At 44.6% G+C, this 24,061-nt stretch overlaps 1 protein-coding gene across 4 annotated transcripts in view; it reads left to right on the top strand.

Annotated features, from left to right (window-relative positions):
- The first annotated feature begins 2,177 nt into the window (after positions 1–2,177).
- SERINC5 (serine incorporator 5) overlaps positions 2,178–24,061 on the top strand; it is a 108,456-nt gene continuing 86,572 nt past the window's right edge. For 2 of the 4 annotated variants that reach the window (XM_002690460.6, XM_024997903.2), the window contains exon 1: positions 2,178–2,332. In XM_002690460.6, coding sequence (XP_002690506.1) covers positions 2,306–2,332 — 27 coding nt within the window. In that variant the 5' untranslated portion in view covers positions 2,178–2,305. Of the gene's footprint in view, positions 4,757–24,061 lie in introns of all 4 variants that reach the window. The other 2 variants (XM_005211406.5, XM_059890758.1) reach the window with 2 other exon arrangements.

Raw genomic sequence — 24,061 nt, 5'->3', positions numbered from 1 at the left:
TATCAAACCAGTCAATCTTAAGGGAAATCAACCCTGAATACTCGTTAAAAGGACTGATACTGAAGCTGAAGCTCCAGTATTTTGGTCATCTGATGCGAACAGCTGACTCATTGGAAAAGTCCCCAGTGCTGGGAAAATTTAAGGGTAGAAGGAGAAAAGGGCGTCAGAGGATGAGATGGCTGGATGGCATCACCAATCCAATGGACATGAACTTGGGCAAACTTTGGGAGATGGTGAGGAACAGGGATCCTGGCGTGCAGCAGTCCAAGGGGTCACAAAGAATCAAACAAGACTGGGCTACTGAACAACAAGTTTCATCACCAGGGAATAGAAGCAAGAAACGGGTACCCTTGCGAGCTCTTGGAGGGAAGCTGCGTGGGTCCTTGACTGGTGTAACCATAGGGATGGATGAGTGGGTTTGGCAAAAGGTGTACCTTATTATGAGCTTCCCAGGTGGCACTAGTGATAAAGAACCCACCTGCCAATGCAGGGGATGTAAGAGATGTGGGTCCATTCCCTGGGTCAGGAAGATCCTCTGGCAAAGGGCATGGCGACCCACTCCAGTGTTCTCACCTGGAGAATCTCATGGACAGAGGAGTTTGGTGGGCTACAGTCCATAGGGATGCACAGAGTTGGACAGGGCTGAAGCCACTGAGCACGCACACAGGTACCTTACTATGTCTGTCTACCCCTTTGGTGGTGCAGTGTACAGGGATCATGCATAGTACCCTGCTTTAGCTCCTGGCACCTCAAAAACTTGTAGCCTGTGGCTTTTTTTGTATCCTCTTGCTCAAGGTTGTCTCAACTGTGCATGTGTGCAGTTATTTCTAGTCACTTATAATTTCCCTGTATCCTACTGCTCAAGGTTGTCCAGGTGCAAGCACTCTGGAAGCCTGTCTCAATTATAGAAGAGTCTGTGCTGCTCATGATCCAAGCATTGGTTCCCATGGACTTTTCTCTTAGTTTCCATCTCCTCAACTGCCGACAGACACTACTTTGCCAAAGGCGAAGGTCAAATTTGCGTCATGCCCCAGGGGGTCAGACACGTGCCTTCCAGTCCCTGTATTGCTTTTTCAGTTTTACTGATAAACTTTGGACAAGTTATTTAAATTGCCTGAGCTTCAGTCGCCCCACTTCTAAAATACAGAGAATAATCCTTCTTTTAAGGAATGAAAGGAATTTGGTGCAAAGTTTGCACTAACAGAAATTCCTCTGCTTGGGGAAGTGGCCATGAGGAGATTTAGGTAGGGAGAACTCTTTCTGCATGTAACAAATATCCGTGCTCTTTGTGACCCCATGGACGTAGCCCGTCAGGCTCCTTTATTCAAGGGATTTTTCCAGGCAAGAATATTGGAATAGGTTGCCATTTCCTCCTCCAGGGGGTCTTCCTCCACCCAGGGACTGAACCGGCGCTCCCTGTGTCTCCTACATTGGCAGGTGATTCATTACCTCTGAACCACCTGGGAAGCCAGAGAAGGAAGGAGGGACGCAAACTAAGTCCCTGGGCGAGGATGCGCTCTCCTATGGGTGGTGGAGGAGAGACTGGAAAACAGGGAAGCACAGAAAGGGTTCTCCCTGGATCCCTTAAGGTGCCATGGTAACGTGCCAAGACAGCTAAGTGACCAGGGATTCGTAGCTTGGGCAGAGGGGATCTTACCAAAGTTTGAGAAATTTTATTGGGAGATGAAGAAGATAAAGGGACTTCTGAAACAGGGATCCCCTGCATACACCAGTTCCGCGCGAGGCCGAGCACAGACTAGCACCCGGCCATCCCTATCGCGCCGGTTCAGTGCAGAGCACTCGGAATCGCTCACAAAAGGCTCCTAGCTTTATTGGAGTCAGCAACCAGCTCTTCCACCGGAGCCGCGGATTGGGGGCCGCTGCTCCCTTCAGGGCCGGGGACCGAGAGTGCCAGGCCAGCCTGTTGGCGGTCGGACTTCGCAGTCCAGCGCAGCACCGGGAAGTGATGACCACTGCCTGCTGCTTGACGCCAGCGGAAGTGCGAGCCGGGGAGACCGGGTTCGGAGGCGGTGCCCTGGGAAGGGGCGGGGACAGGGAGGGGCTGAGGGCGGTGGCGGCCTGACGGGGCGGGGCCTGGGGCTGCGGGGCGGGGCCTGCAGCGGAGGGGCGGGGTTTGGCGGAGGTTGTTTTCACCCAGGCCTAGGTCCCCCAAGCTCAGCTGGGGCTGCGCGGCGTAGAGGTGTGAGCGGTCTGCAGACGGACGCTTGAGGCCGGAGCTAGCCAGGAGCGCCGGAGCGAAGCTGCAAGCCGGCGAGCGCTCGGGTGGTGGTGGTCGGCCGCCGCTATGTCAGCGCGGTGCTGTGCGGGCCAGGTGAGAAGAGGGAGACGGATCGGTGGAGACCTGGCCAGGAGCCCGAGGCACCGCGGGCTTCCCTGGGTGTGCGCCCCGCTTCCGCCGCCGAAAGTGGGGCGGGTGACCCCGCGCCGCCTGGGTGAGTGCCCCGGGCCGGAGCGCGACGTTCAGCCGTCGGGGAAACCCTTTGCTTCGGCGGGCGGACCAGAGGCACACGGGGGGCAGCCCGAGAGGTGACCTCGAGGTCTTCTCGTTGGGCGTTAGGTAGGAACTTGGCTTAGGGCGGGGCAGGCAGGGTTCGGGCGGAAGGTGCCGACTGTTTCTGGAGCGTGTCGCCTACTCTCCAGGGCACGAGTGTGTGGAGCCGAGCTCCGTAGGCCACCGGGCTCTGCCAGCCCCGTGAATCCAGAAGACATGGGTTTGGGCAACCACTCCTCTATCATGCCCTGAACGAAACTCGGCTCGTTTGGCTCAGGCGGATTGCGCTTGACATCTCCCAAGGCTCCAGAGCTCTGGCTCTGTTCATTTGAGAACGGAGAAGCCTGCTTTCCAAACCGCAGGGCTCAGGTCTGGGCGCAGGGAAGAGTCAGCCCTGCTTGTTAAATTTCCCGACCCAACCCTGGCTGGACACGAACGCGCCCCCTGGCTAGGAACCTCGAGCCTTCTCATCCCCCTTTCAGCTGTGAACTTGCCCGAGCCTGTTTGTAACTCTCGCCTATTAAGCTCCCGAGATCTTAAAACGCCTGTGCCCGCTTGGGATAGGCGTCTTCTACCGGTTGGCAGTGCGTCAGGGCAGAATTGGTAGTAGGTGTTAACCTTTAACGCTGCTTTCATTCCTTCTTGCAGAGTTAGAAAGGAAGAAGTAGGTAAAGTCTGCCAGACGTTGCGCTCCCACCTTCTCAGACATGTTGATTATCAGCATTTCTTTACAGAGTTTTAATGGTTCGTTTTTCCCAGTGAGTCTAGCCCGGCTGTCGCTGCTTGCTGGTACATTCAGCCTTGCGATGATCAGGCCAGCCCATACGGGATGCAGGGGTTAAGCTGTGGGTTTCTGTATAGCCACCGATTAGATTGGTAGATAATCCGACCTCTTTCCAGTGGCCCTGTGAAGTTATCGCTTGGGTTTTTGAGGTCTGATACTGTCCTTGGCATGCATTCAAGCTGGTCTTTTCAGAAATGAGGAAATCGAGGTTTTTAACTTGAGGTGGAATGACTTGCCCTCAGTCAGGCAAAGTGACAAGAGAGGGCACTGGAGACCAAAGTGGACCTCAGAAGGCGGCTTTCAGATATTCCAGATCTCAAGAAGGCTTTGCAGATCGTTCACTGTGGTTATTTTGAGGGAGTTCCATTTTGAGGTGACCCCTCATTATATAGTAATTAGGTTACAATATTTCGAGGCACCCGTCCCCAGTCACTTGAAAGCCCCTTGAGGCTTTCTGTGGCTCCCAGTGGGTAATTTAGAGCTCAGAAAATTATTGCCAGTACTCAAGTGGGTCTTGTAAAAGAATTATTGGTATGGTCGATATTTTGGCAGGGTTTTATGACTTGTTTCTAAAATCCCCCTCTCAGGACTTTGGAAAGAACCAAATACTGGCTGTTCATCACAGGGAAGTTAACTTCTGCTTTCTTGGGACTGCTTGAGGCTTCACTGTGGTGGGTCTCAACGCTGGGAGGCGGGTGATGACGCTATGATTTCATATGAATGAAACTGTTAAGTTTACATTAAAAAACACACACACACACAGCACCATCAGAAAGTATCTAAGTCTAGAAATCCTTAAAACTTTTTTGAGCACATGTGCATTGTTTTTACTTACATCACTTCTGACATCAGTTTATGGACCCCACACCCCCCACTCCACACCAATTAGTTCCCCAACTCCCCGGATATTAACTGGATGTGCAACAATACAGTTTAATTCTGACATTACCTGGATGTCAGATATCCCCCAGGCTAGGGGCCTAATCCCACAACACCACACTCCTCCCTGTCTGGCATCCCACACATTTCAGCTGTCAGCATTAAGTCTTCTGGGCCTCCCATACCCAAGTAGAAGACCAAATAAATATTCCTGATTATATCACAATATCACAGCACCTACCACGTGCTAAGAGCTGGAGATAGGGCAGTGAGCCAGACAGACATCATCTCTGCCCTCAGTGGTTGGTCCCGCTGGGGCAGGGATGGGGTGGCGTTATATAAACGTTGGAGCAATGAAACAATAATATACTGTAATCAGTAAACAATACTGATACTGTAACAGGTCCTGGTGGGCAAAGCGGCCTCTGTAGGGTTGTTGGGGAAATCTGTGAGAAGATGCCCTTGGAATTGAGACTGATGGAAAGGCACCCATGTGAGGGTCTGGGTAGCGAGCCTTCCAGGGTGTTTGAGGAACAGTGAGGTGTTGGAAGAGTCCAGGAGGCTGGAGTGTCATAGATGAGGTAAAGAGGCAGGTAGGGCCAGGTGGGGTCAGTCACCGATGGATTGGGGTTTTATTTCTCTTACAGGGAAACGTTGTTCGGGGATTTTGAGCAGGTGAGAACTGTGGCTTGATTTACACTTAGCAGATCATTTTGGGCGCCGTAAAGATTTGAGTGTGTCAGGGACTAGTGTGGAGGTGAGAGCAGTCAAAACCGTTCATTCAGTGAATGCTTTTAAACCGCCTCCTCCTGGATGTGAGCAGTGTTCTAGGCCTCAGCAGTGAACCAGAATCCTTCCTGGTAGAGCTTGAATCCTGGCAATCTGCTGTTGCTGTAGGCCAAGAAGAGAGTGTACTACCTTAATTTAGGGCGTAGCAGTGCTGACGGTGGGATGGTGTTGGCTTCTGGACATATTTTAGAGGTAGAGCTGGACTTCTGCATGGGTTAGAAGTGGAATGTGGAAATAAGAGATTCTGTTTGTGACCCGGGCAACTGAATAGATGGTAGTGCCTCGCTGAGGTGAGGAAGAAGGATCTTTGGCAAGAAAAACCCATCGTTTTCTTCTGGCTTTGCTACATTTGAAATGCCTATTAGAAGTGAAATAGAGATGGCCAGTTATCAGTTGGATTTTTAAGTTGGGAGAAGTTTGAGGTTGGAGATAGAAATTCGGGGACCTTAACTGAAACAATGTGTAACCCAGAAAATAGGCTGGGCTTGAATTGGGAAATTTGGACACTGAGGGCTGGTGTGACTGTGCGTATTATTTACCCTCAGTTTTCCTCAGCTGTTGAATGGGTATGATAATATCTCCCAGGGTTATTGGGAGGATTACATGCAATAATGTCTCTAGAACAGGATTTGGTACAGAGTGAGGGACCTCCCACATCTTGGTGGCTGTTACCCAGTTGTACCTGGACAGTCTCCAGGTCATTTTATTTTTGCTTTGACTCTGATACACTTAGATTTTGCTTGGGCTGTTGGCTTCTAGTGTGTTAGTTGCTCAGTCGTGTCTGACTCTGTGACTCCATGGACGGTAGCCTGCCAGGCTCCTCTTCCATGGAATTCTCTAGGCAAGAATACTGGAGTGGGTAGCCATTCTCTTTTCCAGGGGACTTTCTTGACCCAGGGATCAAACCCATGTCTCCTGCCTTGTAGGTAGATTCTTTACCATCTGAGCCACCAGGGAAACCCTGGTGGATGCTAATGGAAGCAGAAATCACAGGAGGATGGTCACTCTATACCTTCTGGGTACCCAGCACTATGCTAAGGCCTCTGGGTACCCAGCACTGTGCTAAGGCCTCTGGGCAGTGAACAAAGCGCATCCTTGCTCTCCTGGAACTTAAGGGCTAGTTGGGGCTGGAAGTGTGAGGTAGGCTCACTACTGAAAAATGACAGGATGCCCTTTCAGAGGTGAAATATATAATTGGAAAATCTATCACTATCAAGGCAATTTGAGAGTAAGGCTGGGCAGGTTTTACTGGATCCAGGCAGGTATAAGCATTAATGATAATACTAACAATAGCTGAAGCTTATTTCACGTCCACAAGTGTGCTGTTTTTACCTACATTGTATCACTCACACTTCACAGGAACTCTGTGCAGTCGAGGAACGTTCATTTTGGCTTCCTTTTGCAGATGAGGCCACTGAAGTGCAAGAGATAAATTAGCTTGACTCATGTTTACATGGTGGTGGAGCCAGGCCTTCAACACTGCTCCACCTGACTTGAGTCGGATCTTTTAACTGGGAGACTGCTATTCCTTATTATTCTAAATACAATATGAATAAATCAGAAACTGCTGCTGATTGTTGTTGCTCATAATGGCCCTAATAGCTCAGTTGGTAAAGAGCTATAATGCTTCCCTGATAGCTCAGTTGATAAAGAATCCACTTGCAATGTGGGAGACCCCAGTTCAATTCCTGGGTTGGGAAGATCTGCTGGAGAAGGGATAGGCTACCCACTCCAGTATTCTTAGGCTTCCGTGTGGTTCAGCTGGTTTCTTTAATCTGTCTGCAGTGTGGGACACCTGGGTTCGATCCCTGGGTTGGGAAGATCCCCTGGAGAAGGGAAAGGCTACCCATTCCAGCATTCTGGCCTGGAGAATTCCATGGACTCAAAGAGTCCATGGGGTCTCAAAGAGTCGGACACAACTGAGCGACTTTCACTTTCATAGTGACCCTAAGGCCGTGTTAAATACATCGTCATGCGGCCGTCTTGGTAGTTATTGGCAGTTGTCAGGAGTCTGGCGAGGTTCAGCTTCTTCCTCACAGCCGTCCAGGTTATAGACAGTGAGTCTCAGACCACATTCTGCCACTGGCGCAGACAGTTATCCACAGGGCAGGCACAGAACAGGTACGCAGCCTGACCTGTGGCTTCTCGAAGTTGCAGCTCTTTGTCCTTCTTGGTGAACCAACATGCAGCTTGCATGTTCACCTGAGGCAGATAACCTTCTAGAAGGAAGAACTTGCCCAGGACTGCCGAAGCATGGGACCTCTTGGATAGATCAAACCCACGGTGCCCCTCTCAGGCAGAAGACTCACTTTGTCTTTATAACCAGTTCATATAAGGGCAGGAATGCCAAGGTATTTCCAACCAGATCATATACTTGATTCCTGAGATTTTCCCCAACAAAAGTCTGTTTCTAATGTCTGTTATGTTAATTGTCAAAAGTCACCCAGAGACTCCCCATTGTCAAAGATAGATAAAGCTGGACGTTAGTTAAAGCAATGAAAACAGATTTTATTCGGTAATCACTCATTGACGGAAAGAGCTGAGCTGCGTTCTGATTTACAGGTACCTGGGAGTTTTAAAGGGAGGAGTGAGTGGGGGCCCAAGCAGAGTTAGGGAAGTGAGACGTGTTTGTTCGTATGGGTCGGGGGATGAGGCCAGCAGGGTCTCCTAGCTAGCAAGTTAGATTCTGTTCTTCCACCGAGACTGGGAGATAGGCCCTATCTTTCCAGAGGACTTCATTTTAAAGGAAAGGAGTTTAAGTCCTTGAGAAAGACATTCCACACTTGTTAGGAGATGTGTCTGCCTGTTGCTGTCCACAGGAGCAGAGGAAGGACTCTTGATTGTATAATGCTCTTAAGAAAAGGAGGTCAGGGCTTATCTTAACTATATAAATATCTTTTCCCAGCCCTGAACCTTTCTGCACAAGGACTCAGAAGGCAGCTGGGTTATCCCAGGCAATGCAGCCTTAGGCTGCTAGAAGCCCTGTTAAAGTTTGCTCAAGTTCTTCATGCAGGAATTTGGGCAGAGTTGCTGTGCACCCCACTCCAGTACTCTTGCCTGGAAAATCCCATGGATGGAGGAGCCTGGTAGGCTGCAGTCCATGGGGTCATGAAGAGTCAGACACGACTGAGTGACTTCACTTTCACTTTTCACTTTCATGCATTGGAGAAGGAAATGGCAACCCAGTCCAGTGTTCTTGCCTGGAGAATCCCAGGGACAGGGGAGCCTGGAGGGCCTGCCATCTATGGGGTCGCACAGAGTCGGACACGGCTGAAGTGACTTAGCAGCAGTAGCAGCTGTGTATCGAGAGTTCTTGCAGTTTTCACCAATTCTCATCATTCCGCTGGTTAACAAAACCTGGGGTCATGGGAGTTAGAGATAACTGAAGTCCCCACAGGAGGTTCTTAGAGGGTGGCCTCTGTTAAGTGTTGACTGGAATTGGTCGATCCTCCTCATCAGGGCATCTTTTCACCTCTAGATTGTAGCTTAAAACAGATAAGCACACACACAATCAATCCATGAAGACTTCTTTGAAGAGTAAATTAGGTACCAGATAAAGATACTGATTTCCCTGAGGTGTCTCTCCTTTTTCTCTGTAAAACTCAAATCTCTGCATTGAAGGCCAAGCTCAAGAAGCCTTTTCCTCAGAAATGACCTTTCCCTTACTTTTCGAGTTCCCTCAGAACTTGCACCCCAAACCTGTCTATACCACCTAGAACATGGTCGTCTGACACCCTGGAGTTGTTCCCTGGTTACTGTGTGGGTGCATTTCCTCTTTCCTCCTAGACAGAGCACGTTCTGTAGACTAGCTGAACCCCCTGTTGTGTGTTTTTGGTTACACAACTCTTTTTCTCTACAGCTCTTTGTTTATAGTGATTGGAAACGTTAGGTCCACATTATACCACGTGTTGCTTCCACACCTGGAAGGGATCCAAGTGCAAAAGTTGATGCTTTTCACGACTGATGCTCTTTTGAACAGTGAGGGGGTATTTATGAAATACATATCCTCACCCAGACAGAACTGTATTTGATATTTTGACTCAGATTTAACATATAATTTTACTTTGTAGGTTGGGATTATGTTGTAGGTACTATGTTTGATTCAACTCTTTGCTGAATTACAGGGTGACCAAGGCAGTGTTTTAAATGCACCAGCCACTCATTTGCAGCCACGCTTTTTATGCTTATACCCAGGAATAGTGTAGTCGGCCTCTACCTTCAACTATGGACATTTTTCCGGAGGTATTAAGTAAATGTAAATATGTGAAAGTCAGCTAATAGGCTTATGTATTAATAGGAGTGTGTATGGATGGCTGTTTCAATTCCCAAAGGACTAAAAATAATGAAGAAAATCCCGATTTCACCCTTTTTAGATACCGTTGACAACATGGTGCAACCATTTTCTTCCTCTTTTTTTTTAAATAGTCTTCGTTGAATTTGTTGTCATATTGCTTCTGTTGTGTGTGTTTTGGTTTTTTTGGCCACAGCAAGGCATGTGGGATGTTAGCTCCCTGGTTAGTGATCGAACCTGCACCCTTCAAACCGTCCATTGCACCTTCCTGCATTGGAAGGTGAAGTCTTAACCACTGGACCGCCAGGAAAGCCCCCTGGTTCAGCCATTTTTAATATCATCTTTAACTTTGGTCTTTTTCTTTACAGCTACTTATGCAGATACCATCTGTCTAGATGGTGTTTGGATCCGTTTTCTTGCTGTTTGAAGGACTCTGTTTTAGTTGCATTAAGTTTGAGTCCTGTGCTTATCACTAGTGTTGGCAGTTTTTTCTATTCATTTTATAAAATGCAGTCCAGATGCAGTAAAATGGCTATATTATTGCTCTACCTTACTGACAAAGGTGGTGATTTGACTGAAGTTAGAAGAGGAACTAAAAAGCCTCTTGATGAAAGTGAAAGTGGAGAGTGGAAAAGTTGACTTAAAGCTCAACATTCAGAAAACGAAGATCATGGCATCTGGTCCCATCACTTCATGGGAAATAGATGGGGAAACAGTGGAAACAGTGTCAGACTTTATTTTGGGGGGCTCCAAAATCACTGCAGATGGTGACTGCAGCCATGAAATTAAAAGACGCTTACTCCTTGGAAGAAAGGTTATGACCAACCTAGATAACATATTCAAAAGCAGAGACATTACTTTGCCAACAAAGGTCCGTCTAGTCAAGGCTATGGTTTTTCCAGTGGTCATGTATGGATGTGAGAGTTGGACTGTGAAGAAAGCTGAGCACCGAAGAATTGATGCTCTTGAATTGTGGTGTTGGAGAAGACTCTTGAGAGTCCCTTGGACTGCAAGGAGATCCAACCAGTCCATTCTGAAGGAGATCAGTCCTGGGTGTTCTTTGGAGGGAATGATGCTAAAGCTGAAGCTCCAGTACTTTGGCCACTTCATGCAAAAAGTTGACTCATTGGAAAAGACTCTGATGCTGGGAGGGATTAGGAGCAGGAGGAGAAGGGGACGACAGAGGAGGATATGGCTGGATGGCATCGCCGACTTGATGGACGTGAGTCTAAGTGAACTCTGGGAGGTGGTGATGGACAGGGAGGCCTGGCGTGCTGCGATTCATGGGGTCGCGAAGAGTCAGACACGACTGAGCAACTGAACTGAACTGAACTGAAACTGTTACTAATACAGAAAGAGTGGTTTGGAGATGTCTCTGTGTAGTTAGCCAAGTTCAGGTTGTTGGAAAGAAGTCTGTCACTGACCTTAAACAGTAAAGAGAGTGAAGATCACCGTTGTAGGTGGAAAGTCAACATGAAAGTTGCTCATTCAGATTTGTTTTCTTGGGCAGCTTTAGCGCTGACCTGGCGAGCTGACAAATGGCTTAGGGCTGAGGCAAGTCTGAGTGGGCTTACTTTGCTGGGATTGGGCCGATCTGTTGGGAGTAGAAGGCAGCCCCCAAATCATCTCTCTGGTAAGGAGGTAAACGGGAAAAACATCTTACCCAGTGCTCGCTTCCCACCTCTGTTTTCTCTGTCAATATCACCTGTAGATTTCCCAAAGATATTTAGTATCTGCAAGTGTGTTAAATGTGAGACTCAGAAGTGTTTCAGTTTCCCATGTAAATCAACATGTAGAAACCTTAGAAAGGACAGAGCAGTAAGGAAGGCATCATCTACTTGTATTTGAGAGTAGGACGAGTGATATGTGGCCTGTTCATCTATGATAATTTGACATTAAAAAGGAAGTCCTTGTACAATGTGGTACGTCAGCAGAGCTAGCCATTGGACACAATTCCATTTTATCCTTTGACTAAGCTGCTTTCTGTGTCTTTAATTATAATGGTAATTATAGATAAAGATCTTGTGTTCTTTCCTTGTCCTAAGTCAAGCAGCATTGTAAGTGAATTTTCATTGCATATTGCTGTTGTTAGTTGGATTTATGGCTGAGATTGGGCGCTGAGAGCAATGTGAATCAAGTACTCATCTAAAACACCTTGATTGTCCTTAACGATCGGGTTTTTCCGGTAGTCCAAAGTGAACCTTTGCAACCCTCATTAAAATGAATGTTAAAACATTTCCAGTGGGGACATCCTCTTATTTTCTAGTTAGTGTTTTAAAGATTTTAGCACATAACCTGGAAGTCAGTACAGTGTGTGTACAGGAGTTTCAAATAGTGGATTGTTTTGATTACACAAAACATCTGTTTGAATTTTGAAGGAAACAAGACTTTACTTTTGGCTTTTCTTGTGTAGTTTGCCTTGTGAAATTAAAGTTGAGCTGATGTTTAAGGAAAGCAGCTGTTATGGAAAAACTTAGGGTAGGTTTTTATCACAGAGTAAACTTTGAAACAATTTGTGGTATTTGAAGTAAGGTTACAGTGTATAATGATTAGACAGCATTTTCCCCCTCGTGAAAACTGTCTAGTCAAAACAAAAGTGGGAAAAATGCATACACACAACCCCTTAAATCTTAGTTATGCAAAGATAACTAGGAAAGATGGAAAATCAGGCTAATGTTTGTTTAAGTATCATTTTTTATAAACTGGCCAACTGCTCTTTGAAACAAAGCCCATGAGGTCTTTATGAGATTTATTTTCCAGTGCTTTGTATCTCAGTAATTTAACCGAGGGCTGAGTCGCCTAATGTTCTGATCCTTAGTGTGTGTGGCTTACCAAAACTGGGGAAGAGTTCATTCTTTTGTTCCTGTCTCCCTGCTCATTGAACTCCTCCAGTGGCATTCTCAGAAATAATGGCAGTATTTTGTAACCATAGTAATGAAACTGTTCTCTATAATAAGATACTCTGTTATTATGAATTTTCTTCAGCTTTCATAGCATTATTCCTCAGAATCCTAGGACATTGTTGACTTATTTCATTTGCTGTTTTTTCTTTTAAATAAAGGCTCAGTCAGTTCAGTTCAGTTCAGTCGCTCAGTCGTGTCCAACTCTTTGCGACCCCATTAATCGCAGCACGCCAGGCCTCCCTGTCCATCACCAACTCCCGGAGTTCACTCAGACTCACGTCCATCAAGTCAGTGACGCCATCCAGCCATCTCATCCTCTGTCGTCCCCTTCTCCTCCTGCCCCCAATCCCTCCCAGCATCAGAGTCTTTTCCAATGAGTCAACTCTTTGCACGAGGTGGCCAAAGTACTGGAGTTTCAGCTTCAGCATCATTCCCTCCAAAGAACACCCAGGACTGATCTCCTTCAGAATGGACTGGTTGGATCTCCTTGCAGTCCAAGGGACTCTCAAGAGTCTTCTCCAACACCACAGTTCAAAAGCATCAATTCTTCGGCATTCAGCTTTCTTCACAGTCCAACTCTCACATCCATACATGACCACTGGAAAAACCATAGCCTTGACTAGACGGACCTTTGTTGGCAAAGTAATGTCTCTGCTTTTGAATATGCTATCTAGGTTGGTCATAACCTTTCTTCCAAGGAGTAAGCGTCTTTTAATTTCATGGCTGCAGTCACCATCTGCAGTGATTTTGGAGCCCCCAAAAATAAAGTCTGACACTGTTTCCACTGTTTCCCCATCTATTTCCCATGAAGTGATGGGACCAGATGCCTTGATCTTAGTTTTCTGAATGTTGAGCTTTAAGCCAACTTTTTCACTCTCCTCTTTCACTCTCATCAAGAGGCTTTTTAGTTCCTCTTCACTTTCTGCCATTAGGGTGGTGTCATCTGCATATCTGAGGTTATTGATATTTCTCCTGGCAATCTTGATTCCAGCTTGTGCTTCTTCCAGCCCAGTGTTTCTCATGATGTTCTCTGCATATAAGTTAAATAAAGGCTGCTGCTGCTGCTGCTGCTAAGTCGCGTCAGTCGTGTCCGACTCTGTACGACCGCATACCCCTAAAGCTCTATGTCAATTGATAAATGTTCATTGTGTACCTAGCATAATGTAAATCATCAGACTGCCATTCATGCTTAGGAGCAACTGGTGAATTGATGCTGGATGAACTTGAGTATAAGATTCCTTCTGCATACCTGATAGAGGTTTGCGTACCTCACCTTTTTTCTTTTATGCTTGGGAAAGGAAAAGCAGCAAGCAGGGGTCCGTTGAGGGAGATGAGCCTACCCAGGGGAGCATGTGGAGAGCTGGGCCCCTGAGAATGGGCTCTGGGGGTTCCATATAGCCCTGTGGTCACATACATATGTCTGTGTGTATTCTAAAGACTTTTCCTAGAAGAGGATCATTAGCATTTCTCAGCTTCTCAAAATCATCTTCCGACCTGGGAAAACCCCAGTATAGCCTGAGATTGGAAAGACCAGCCCTGAAGAGGCTTGGGTACTTCCTCTTTCCAAATTGCAGGATGCTGAAGCTTATTTACTGTAAGTTTTCCAGTAACCTGCCAAAATTTAATGTAGAGGGGACTCCCATCCCTTTGATTTTTCTCTTCTTCCTTCTCCCTCTACTCTTTTTCCCTTGCCCCTCTTTTTTTTTTTCTTGTTTGTGTGTTGAATCTAATCTACAGGGATTTTATTCTTCTTTGGAAAATTCTAGGGAGGCATGTCTAGTTCTGGAGAGATCCAGGTTAGGCTGTTTGTATGGCCATTGATGGGGTAGACTGAGAAATTGGAAATTTTTAGAAGAGACTTTGAAAGGCATCCCTTTTAATTCCCGATCTGAAGCTTAGAGATCTTTTAAAAATGCCTCTGCCAAGTTACATCTGGTGTGTTTGAACCTCTCCAGTGTTGGGGGGCTCACTACTGTTGCCAGTTTTTAAGTTTTCTGAGCCTTGGTTTCTTTGTTCACAAATGGGGGAGATTTGTGTGTTTTGCATCCCTTCTATGATTGTAGAAAGGGATGAAAACAAGTCAGTGTTAAACTCTGTCATCTGTAAACTGGGGATGCAGGTGTGTCAGGGTTCAGTGCAGAAAACTGAGACCACTCTGAGTAATTTAAGCAGAAGAGGATTTAATGTAGGTAATTAGCCGTTTAAGAAATAAAAGAGCTAGAGGAACAAGAGTCAGGGGGCCACCCTTTGAACTCTGGGCTTTAAGAGCGCACAACTGCAGCAGTAATCCAGAAGCCTGGAAGCCCAGGCTGCTGCCATCACCACGACTGCCTCTCGACACCCACACAGATGGTGGCTTCACGGCAGAGTCACGTGTCTGTCCATTGCAACCGCCTGTCCTGTCCTGAATCTTGCCTGGCAGCAGGCCTTGCAGCAGGGGGTGGCCCCCGCCATGTTTTCATCTTCTAAATATTGTGAGTGTTGCCAATTGTCAGGTCCCAAGCAGCAAAGGAGTCTGAGAAATGTTTCATGTTCCAGATTCTTCAACACTGGAAGACCCATAGGAGAAGGAGGGAATGGAGACTGAAGGAGATCACTAACCACGTGGAGCGTAAGCTAGGAAGAGCTAGTGTAATAACTCTACCCTCGTGTGCGCTGCACTAATTGCCTCATGGCTTGACCAAATGACAACCGCCAGAGTGTTAAGGGGGTTCATTTAGAGGCAGGAAGATGAAACATGTGTCATGTAAACTGGGTTTCCTCCCCTAGTCTGTTGCCTGCTAATTTTCCCATATAGTCAGCTTGTTAATCCTCCTACCAAAGTGTAGTCCCAGTCATGCCATCCCTTGCTGATTTTTCAACCCCATTGAGGTTAATGTAATGGATTTTCTAAATGCAAGTCTTTGGTAGGACTCTGTTAGTGGTTTGTATCAAGGTAACATATTCCAAATAACATTCCTGATATTAGTAATTTGTGTTCTTTTTTCTTTTTAATGACTCCAAGAGTTTATCAATTTGATCAATGTTGTAAAAGAAACTTTTTAAATTGTTGTTTGTTTTCTGTTTCGTTGATTTCTGCTCTTTATTTCCCTCTTTTTACTTACTTTGAGCTTAATCTTTTATTATTTATTTTAGGTTATTTATTGACTATTTTAAGATACTTAGATCCTTATTTTAAATCTTTTTTTCCTCTAAAGTATTTAAAGTCATTTTATGTCCCACACATTTTGATATCATTCAATTCAAAATATTTTCTAATTTCCCCTGTGATTTCTACTTTGATCTGTGAGTTATTTGGAAGTGTGTTGTTATTTTACAAATATTTGAGAATTTTCCAGAAGTATTTTTGCTATTGATTTCTAGTTTACTCCTGTAGAGGGCTTCCCTGATAGTTCAGTTGGTAAAGAATCCACCTGCAATGCAGGAGACCCTGGTTTGATCCCTAGGTTGGGAAGATCCCCTGGAGAAGGGATAGGCTATACCCACTCTAGTATTCTTGGGCTTCCCTTGTGGCTCATCTGGTAAAGAATCCACCTGCAATACGGGAGACCTGGGTTCGATCCCTGGGTTGGGAAGATCCCCTGGAGAAGGGACAGGCTATCCACTCCAGTATTCTGACCTGGAGAATTCCATGGACTGTATAGTCCATGGGGTTGCAAAGAGTCGGACACGAGCGACTTTCACTTTTTTACTCTTGTGATGAGTGAACATACTCTGGATATATTTTTCTTTTTAATTTCCCACAGTGTGATACATCTTGGTGAATGTTCCATGTGCTTTTGAAAAGAACTTATTTTCTACAGTTATTGGATATAGTGTTCAGGTTGGTTGCTAGTATTGTGCTCATCATCTTTATCTTACTGATAGAGGGGTCTAATTCTGTCAGTTACTGGGAGAAGGATGTTACGTTTTTCAAATATGATTGTATTTTTGTCTGTTTCTCCCATTAGTTATGTCAGGTTTTGTTTAATATATTTTGAAACTCTTTTAGGTATATATACACATTTGGGATTGATATGTCTCCTTAATGAATTGATCCTTTTGTAAAATGATTCTTTGTATCTCTGGTAATGCTCTTTATCTTCAAGTCTTTGATGACCATACTACCCCCGCTCCCTTTTTATATCACACTGTTTTTTTTTTTGGTCGTGCTGGATCTTTGCTGCTGCGTGGGCTTTTCTGTAGTTGTGCCGAGCAGGGGCTTCTCTCTAGTTGCAGGCTTCTCTCTGCAGTGGCTGCTCTTGTGGAGCATGGGCTCTAGGCACGCGGACCTCGGTCGCTGCAGCTCCCGGGCTCTAGAGCACAGGCTCAGCAGTTGCGGCTCCTGGGCTTAGTTGCTTCCGCAGCATGTGGGATCATCCCAAACCCGGGATGCAACCCGTGTCTCTTGCACTGGCAGGTAGATTCTTTAGCACTGAGCCTCTAGGGAAGCCCCAAGCTACCCTTTTAACTCATTTGTGTTCTATATTTTAAAATCTGTCTCTTATAAACAAATGTAGTTGGGACTTGTTTTTTGATCCATTCTGACCATCTCTACCTTTTAATTGAGTGTTTAGATCATTTACATTTATGTAATTATTCATGCTTGAACTTCAGGCTATATATTGGTGGTCATTTCCATTTCCGCTTCTTTGTTCTTCGTTACCTTTTTAGGGGGAGGTAGGGTGGACATTAAATTTTTTTCAGTATTCTATTTTCTTTATAGCCTTATGTTATTTTATTATTTTTTAAAGTTTTTTAGGCTGTACCTTACAGGCATGTGAGATCCCTAGCCGTGAGATCAAACCTGTGCCCCACTATGGTGAAAGTGTGGAGTCCTAACCACTGGACCCCTTTATTGCCTTTTCCTTAAAGTTTTGCAAAGATTATAATATGTAATATTTTAAAGGATAAGAGTGGGTCAATTTGCTAGCCACTAATTCAATTTTTTTAGCAAATGATGAATTAACAGTATTTTCTCCTTTATAAAAATAATATATAGTTATCATAGAAAATTTGGGAAATACGGAAAAGTACAAAGAAGAAAATGAGTATCATTTATAATCCCACAGAGAACAAACCCTGATAGTTTTTTGTTTTATTTCATTCTAGTATTAAAAAAAAAAATAGTAAATTAGACTGGGAGTTCCCTGGCTGTCCAGTGGTTAGGGCTCTGCCTCTCACTGTGGAGGGTCTGGGTTCCACTCCTGGTTGGGGAACTAAAAAGATACCACAAGCTGCATGGCTAAAAGCTAACTAAATAAATAAAACAGACAAAATAAATTAGACCAGACTATGCTTTGTGTACTGTTTTATATCCTGTTTTCAAACATTATGGACATTTCCACATATGGTAATAATGAGAAAATTTTACATCACATTTAATTGATCATGTTGACATTTATTTCACTAATTATCCTTTAGTAAATGTTTAGTATATTAAAAAAAAAATCTTTTTCGTTTTTAGCCCCATACCTCTTACTTTAGGTTAGAGCCGTGGAAATAGTCCTTCCATAATACAACATGAATATGCATTCCTAAAAATCACACTCTGCAAAACGGAACAGTAAAAACCACAGGTCTTGTGGGGAAGATGGGTTGGAGCACAGCAGCGAATGTTTTGTCAGTGACACATTAAGAATTAAAGGAACCTAGTAAAAATGATATTACAGTTTTACAAATGTTAACTGTTTAAGAGATATAGAAATACTATGAAAATTTGGCACTTGATCTTGAAAACGACCCGAAAGTTGCTTGTGGAAGCAGGTGTTGGAAAAGTCGCAGCTTGTGAGTTGTTGTGAAGTGGTGGACGGAGGGTTATCTGAAGTTGGATCGGAAATTGTAACACCAGCTGTGCTTTGGAGTGACTCATCACACACGTGGAGCGGAGGAGTGTGCAGCTATGGTTTCTGTGCAGCTCAGTTCAGCTGGACACGGAGTTCTGCCTTTGGTGTATGTTGCTCACAACAAAATGCACATCCTGTTATGCTCACGTTGTTCCTTAACATGGCAGGAAAAGAAAAAGAAAAAGTTTTCCTTGACCCAGATCCAGTCTCTTGGCTGGATCTGATAATTAAATTAACAAGGACAGATTATTAGGTGAAAGGCGTGCACATTTATTTTATATACAAATTTTATGTGACTTAGGAGCCCTCATAGGGCTTCCCTGACAGCTCAGTTGGTAAAGAATCCGCCTGCAATGCCGGAGACCCTGGTTCAATTCCTGGGTCGGGAAGATCCGATAGAGGGGGGATTAGGCTACCCACTCTGGTATTCTTGGGCTTCTCTTGCGGTTCAGCTGGTAAAGAATCCGCCTGCAATGCGAGAGACCTGGGTTCGATCCCTGGGTTGGGAAGATCCCCTGGAGAAGGGAAAGGCTACCCACTCCAGTATTCTGGCCTGGAGAATTCCATGGACTGTATAGTCCATGGGGTCACAAAGAGTGGGTCATGACTGAGTGACTTTCACTTGGGAGCCTTCATAAGGAAATGAAGATCTCAGAAATAGTGAGACCTACTTTTATATTAGATGGAACCAGGAGAGGCGGTTGTGGAAAAATGACTCAACTGTGTGGGGAGGTAAAAGGAAGATAAAAATTATTTTAACAAGGTCTCTTTGTAGAGAATTCTCTCCATCTCAACTTCTTGTCCTTGATAAGAATGTCTTCCTCCTGGTGCAGGGAGGGTGCTTCTCATATAGGAAGTACATCTCCTTCTTTCAGGAAGAAACACGAAGGTCAGAGTGCTCTCCTTGCACCTGCTGTTTCTCGTGAATCTTAGCTCAGAATGATCAGTATGCCAAACTACTTTCTGGGGGGAGATGCTCTGAACTCCTTCCATATTAATCCTGGTGGAACAAATCTATATTTTCAGGGCAAGTATAGCAGAACCAAGTATAAAATGCATAGCTCAGAAGCCCTGGACGTGGCAGACGTCTTGCAGGAAGGCCGACCAGTTCACATGCCTGTTAGCAGCCTGAGGGAGGAGCTGGGCCCCCTGTCTCTCTTTGGACCAACTCCCAGAAAACTGGTGCTGGAAGTGGCTGGAAGCGTCTGCTGCTCCTCCTACCCAATTGTGCTCAGATTTCTTGTGCTATCGTAAGCGGACAACTCTAGAGACGGGAACTTCCTCTCTTCGGAAACAGCTCTGCTTCATTTTAGGGAGCTCTGGTTGAATTCCTCTTCCTGCCAGCCTCCCCAGGCTGAAATGACCTGCTGGCCCAGATCATGGAGAGAATTGCCATAGTTTTGCAGAATAGAAGAGGCAGCATTGAAGGTTGCGATGGGCTCTGGCTCCTGGGGTGCGGAGGACCGCAGTTGGGTATATGCAGCTGCTCCTGGTTATGAAAATCCTCACTGTCCACCCAGACGTTAAACTGAAAATTGGGACATGCTGACAAAGGGGAATTGTACCTCTGGGTATGAGAAGTTTCAGTCAGAAGCCAAATTACTGGAACTTCTGGCATACCCAAATCATTTTTAAGGGTAATGGGCAGGCAGTTTGAGATTAGAACCATCCTGGGGAGTTTTTGGTTGGCAGCAAGCCAGAGAAAGTCTCACTGCTGACGGTGAGATTCTGATTGGAGTAATGCCCATCCCTTCTTTGGCGGGGGTTACCATTCTCAGACACCTTTAGAACTATGAGAATCTGGTCAGTTATACAGTCACCTTCTGGAGCTAGATAAATCCTTAAGGAATCAAAGGAGAGACAGGCCCCAGAGCTCAGATCCCCTTCCAGCTGCACACAGCTCTCCGGAGTGCAGCAGCGCCTGCCGCCATGGCCTTGCTCAGCCCCAGTGCCTGGTATACAGTGGACACTGGGTAACTGATGACAGAGAGGATGGGTTGGTATTGGGCTTTTTCTGCTGTCTTTGCAGAGCAGTTCAATGAAGAGGGCTTCCCTTGTGGCTCAGCTGGTAAAGAATCCATCTGCAATGCGGAAGACCTGGGTTTGATCCCTTGGTTGGGAAGATCCTCTGGAGAAGGGAAAGGCTACCCACTCCAGTATTCTGACCTGGGGAATTCCATTGACTGTATGGTCCATGGGGTCACAAAGAGTCGAACACGACTGAGCGACTTTCACTTTTCAATGAAGAGTTCATGGATATAGATTTTTTAAAACGTTGTTTATTTATTTATTTATTTTTCTAATTTTATTTTATTTTTAAACTTTACATAATTGTATTAGTTTTGCCAGAAAGCAGTTTTAAGAATGTATCTTCTTACTTCTTACTAAACCATATAGTTTGTGAAAGTTGCAGGTTGCTGAGTAAGGGGTATTAGGCTATTTAGACTGAGCTGGTTAACCAACAAGGCTCTCTATGCAAATTGTTATACCCAGCAGTGGCTTCTGGCTGCAGGCTTTAAAAAGCGTGAAGCAGTAAATTATTTCCTTATGATGGGATTGGGGGGGAGTGAGCAGGGAGGAGAGGGATGTGGGTTGTCATGGGATTGTATTTTCTTGGAAGCCAGAGGTCCGGCAGAGCAAAGGCTCTGACTTCACTTTCCTGCTGTGGCGTGGCAGAAAGGAAGCAGGCTGCAGAGCGCTGGAAGGGGCTGTCATTTCTCCCATCTGCCCTTCATTGTGAGACCAGCCATATTCCCAGATTTTAGATGCCCCGCTTCTCCTCCTCCCAGCACTGTCCTGCCATTCCCCCTTCCCAATCTTTCTAAGACTGTGAGTAATATAAATGCTTGTGTTACTATAAGCAAAATAGGGAGCTCCTCATCAAAAACAGTTATCGATTCTATAAGGCTATTATTGGAAGGGTTGAAGAAAAAGCTGTAACTAATTGAGCTGTGGCATTTGGGAGGAATGATCTTAACTAGTGGGTCCCTGGGGCAGTGCTGTTTGTATTTTGGGTGAAGCAGTTCTTTCTCTTGAGGGAGTCCTGAGCTGGTATTTATTAATAGTATGCTTGGTAACATGTAGTGTCTAAGCTAAGCCAGTCAGATGTCAGTAGCACTCAACAGTCTTTGTAAAAACACTGCCACCACCTTTATTAACAACAACCCACCAGGCCACAGAAGGGTGGGATGGTGCTGCCCAGATAAGAACCACTCAGTGCTTTGGCCTTGGTCATTTTTTCATATAGTTTAAAACTGCAACATGGACTGGATCCTACTTCCTAGTGAATATAGAGATGGAAAAGGGCACAGCAACGTAGATAATTCGACCATTGCACCACCTTGACTCCCATAATATGTGTTCAAAACTTGACATGCAGATGGCAGGTTGTATTTTGGGCATAGTTTACTTTGAATATTGCTCAGAAGTATCATATTAAGGTTGAGTGTTTAAGCTAGTTAGATAAAGTGTATGTGATAGCAGAAGGAAAAGCATGCTTTATGGTGAGAGGGTTCATTTAGACATTTTCCCAGCATGCATTTAGTTGCTTTTTTGTGTGGGTAGTCCAGAGGCAGTACAGTTGAGTAGTTAAGAGCCAATTCTGGTGATTGGCAGCCTGAGTCCAAGGAGACAGGAAACTGAGATTATCAGTTTGGTTCCACAACAGTTGGTAAAGGATGTAATTTATTTTTATCTGCCCCCACTCACAGTTTGCATATGTAAATGAGGCTTTTCTTGACTAACGTACTGAGGTGAATAGAACTAGGAAAAAAAAAGGGTGCCACTCATAAAAGTGGGTGCCAAGATTATAGTTAAGCTGTCAAATCGGTCTTTGTCAGAGTGCTGCAGCGGGCTGTGGGTTACTAGGAAGTATTGAAAGGGTTGTTTTGGGTACAAGAAAATTGTTAGAGGAATGGGAGCTCCAGTACTAAGAATCAGCCGTTTCCAAATTGTGCAGTCTCAAGAAAACTCAGTGTTGAAAGATCCATGAAACACTTAATGTAAACTTTACAAAGCATTTGACAGCTGACCGATAATTTAAGAATCACAGGGAACAATTTCAGCTCCACAAGTGCTGGGAATTTGCCCTTGGGGACGCTTTATTCCTGTTTAAATTAACAGGTGTTCAAAAAACCTCATAGTTTTATTTTTATTCTTAAAGTGGAGTTGGAGCAGTGCCCAAGCATTTACTTCTGTTGAGCAGAAATAGCCAACCTTTTAAAATTATTTGAGATTTCCCTTTTTTCATTTTTGGGGGGGATACTTTTTTTATTGTTGTTTTTCAGTCTCTCAGTCGTGTCCGAATCTTTGTGACCCCATGGACTGTAGCCCGCCAGGGCTCTTCTGTCCATGGGATTTCTCAGGCAAGAATACTGGAGTGGGTTGCCATTTCCTCCTCCAGGAGATCTCCCCAACTCAGCGACTGAACCCACATCTCCTGCATTGGCAGGCGGATTCTTTACCACTGAGCCACCAGGGAAGCTCAACTGCTTTCTTATTTGTCTAAAAATGACTATCTTAGATTATTTTTTATTTAAAGAAATTCCTTATAAAAATTAAAATAGTTTTGAGATGTAGTTCACATACCATATAGCTCATCCATTTAAAATGTTAAAAATTCAGTGTTTTTTTAGTATATTCAGAGTTTTACAGCCATCACTAGAGTCTAATATTAGGACATTTTTATCACCTCTGTGATCATTAGCAGTTGTTCCCAGTTTCTGCTCAGACCTCTTCAGAGCTCCGACAACCACTAATTCACTGGCTGATTTGATCGATTTGCCTATCCTGGATATTGTATGTGAATGGAACTGTACACTTGTACATGACTTTTATGATGGGTTTCTTTCACTTGTTTTCAGGATTCATTTGGGTAGCAGCATGTGTCAATACTTCATTCCTTTTGTGCAGCATACCACATTTTACTCACCCATTTTTTCAGTTGATAGCTGTTTAGGTTGTTTCCACTTTATGGCTGTTTCAAATAAATAGTTTTCCAAAGAGGTATTCCCACCAGCAATGTATGTGGGTTCTAATTTATCCATATCCTCACCAACAGTTTTTCCTCTTTTTAAAAAAAATTTTGGATTATATCCATTCTAGTGTGTGAAGTGATAGCTTATTCGGTTTTGATTTCCCTAATAACTGACGATGTTGAGCATCTTTTCAGGTGCTTATTGTCGATTCATATTATTTGGAGAAATGTCAATTCAGATCCTTTATGGTGCTCAGTTGCTCAGTCATGTCCGATTCTTTGCAGCCCCATGGACTATAGCCCCCCAGGCTCCTCTATCCATGGAATTTTCCAGACAAGAATAGTGCAATGGGATGCCATTCACTTTGCCAGAGGATCTTCCCAACCCAGTGATCAGACTGGGTTCTTTGCTCATTTCTAAATTTTTTTTTAATTTAATTTTAAGAGTTCTTTTTATATTCTGTATACCAGCTGGATAAGACATGTGATTTGCATGTGTTCTCTCTCATTCTGTGAGTTGTCTTTTCAGTTTCTCAATGGTATCACTTGCAGCTTAAAAGTTTTTGATTTTGATGTACTCTAATGTATCTTTTTTTCTTTTCTTACTTATGCTCTCGTCTTTCCTCTAGAAAAGCTTTGCCCAACCCAAGGTTATGAAGATTTAGTCCTGTGTTTTCTTCTAAGAGTTTCATAGTTTTAGCTTATAGCCTTTGGTCCATTTTTCGAGTTCATTTTTTTGTGTATGGTATAACGAAGAGGTCCAACTTTATTCTTTTGCATTTGGATATCCAGTTCTAGCACCAATTATTGAAAATATTGTTTTTTTCCAACCTAAGTGTCCATCAACAGATGAAGAGAAAATAAGATATACAACAACACAGATAGACCTTGAGGCATTATGTTAAGTAAGTCAGAAGCAGAAAGGCAAATATTGCATGGTATCACTTATACTTGGAATCTAAATAAAATGTCATACTCACAAAACAATAGAAAAGTAGTTGCTAGGATGTGGGGGAAAAAGCAAATGTTGGTTAAAGGGTACAAACTTTCAGCTATAAGATGCATAAGAACTGAGGATCTAATATTAATATATAACATGGTGA

This window comes from Bos taurus, chromosome 10 (genome assembly GCF_002263795.3).
Source record: "Bos taurus isolate L1 Dominette 01449 registration number 42190680 breed Hereford chromosome 10, ARS-UCD2.0, whole genome shotgun sequence".
NCBI lineage: Eukaryota > Metazoa > Chordata > Mammalia > Artiodactyla > Bovidae > Bos > Bos taurus.
Note: the sequence above shows the minus strand (reverse complement) of the source record. Positions and strands in the feature narration are given on the sequence as shown.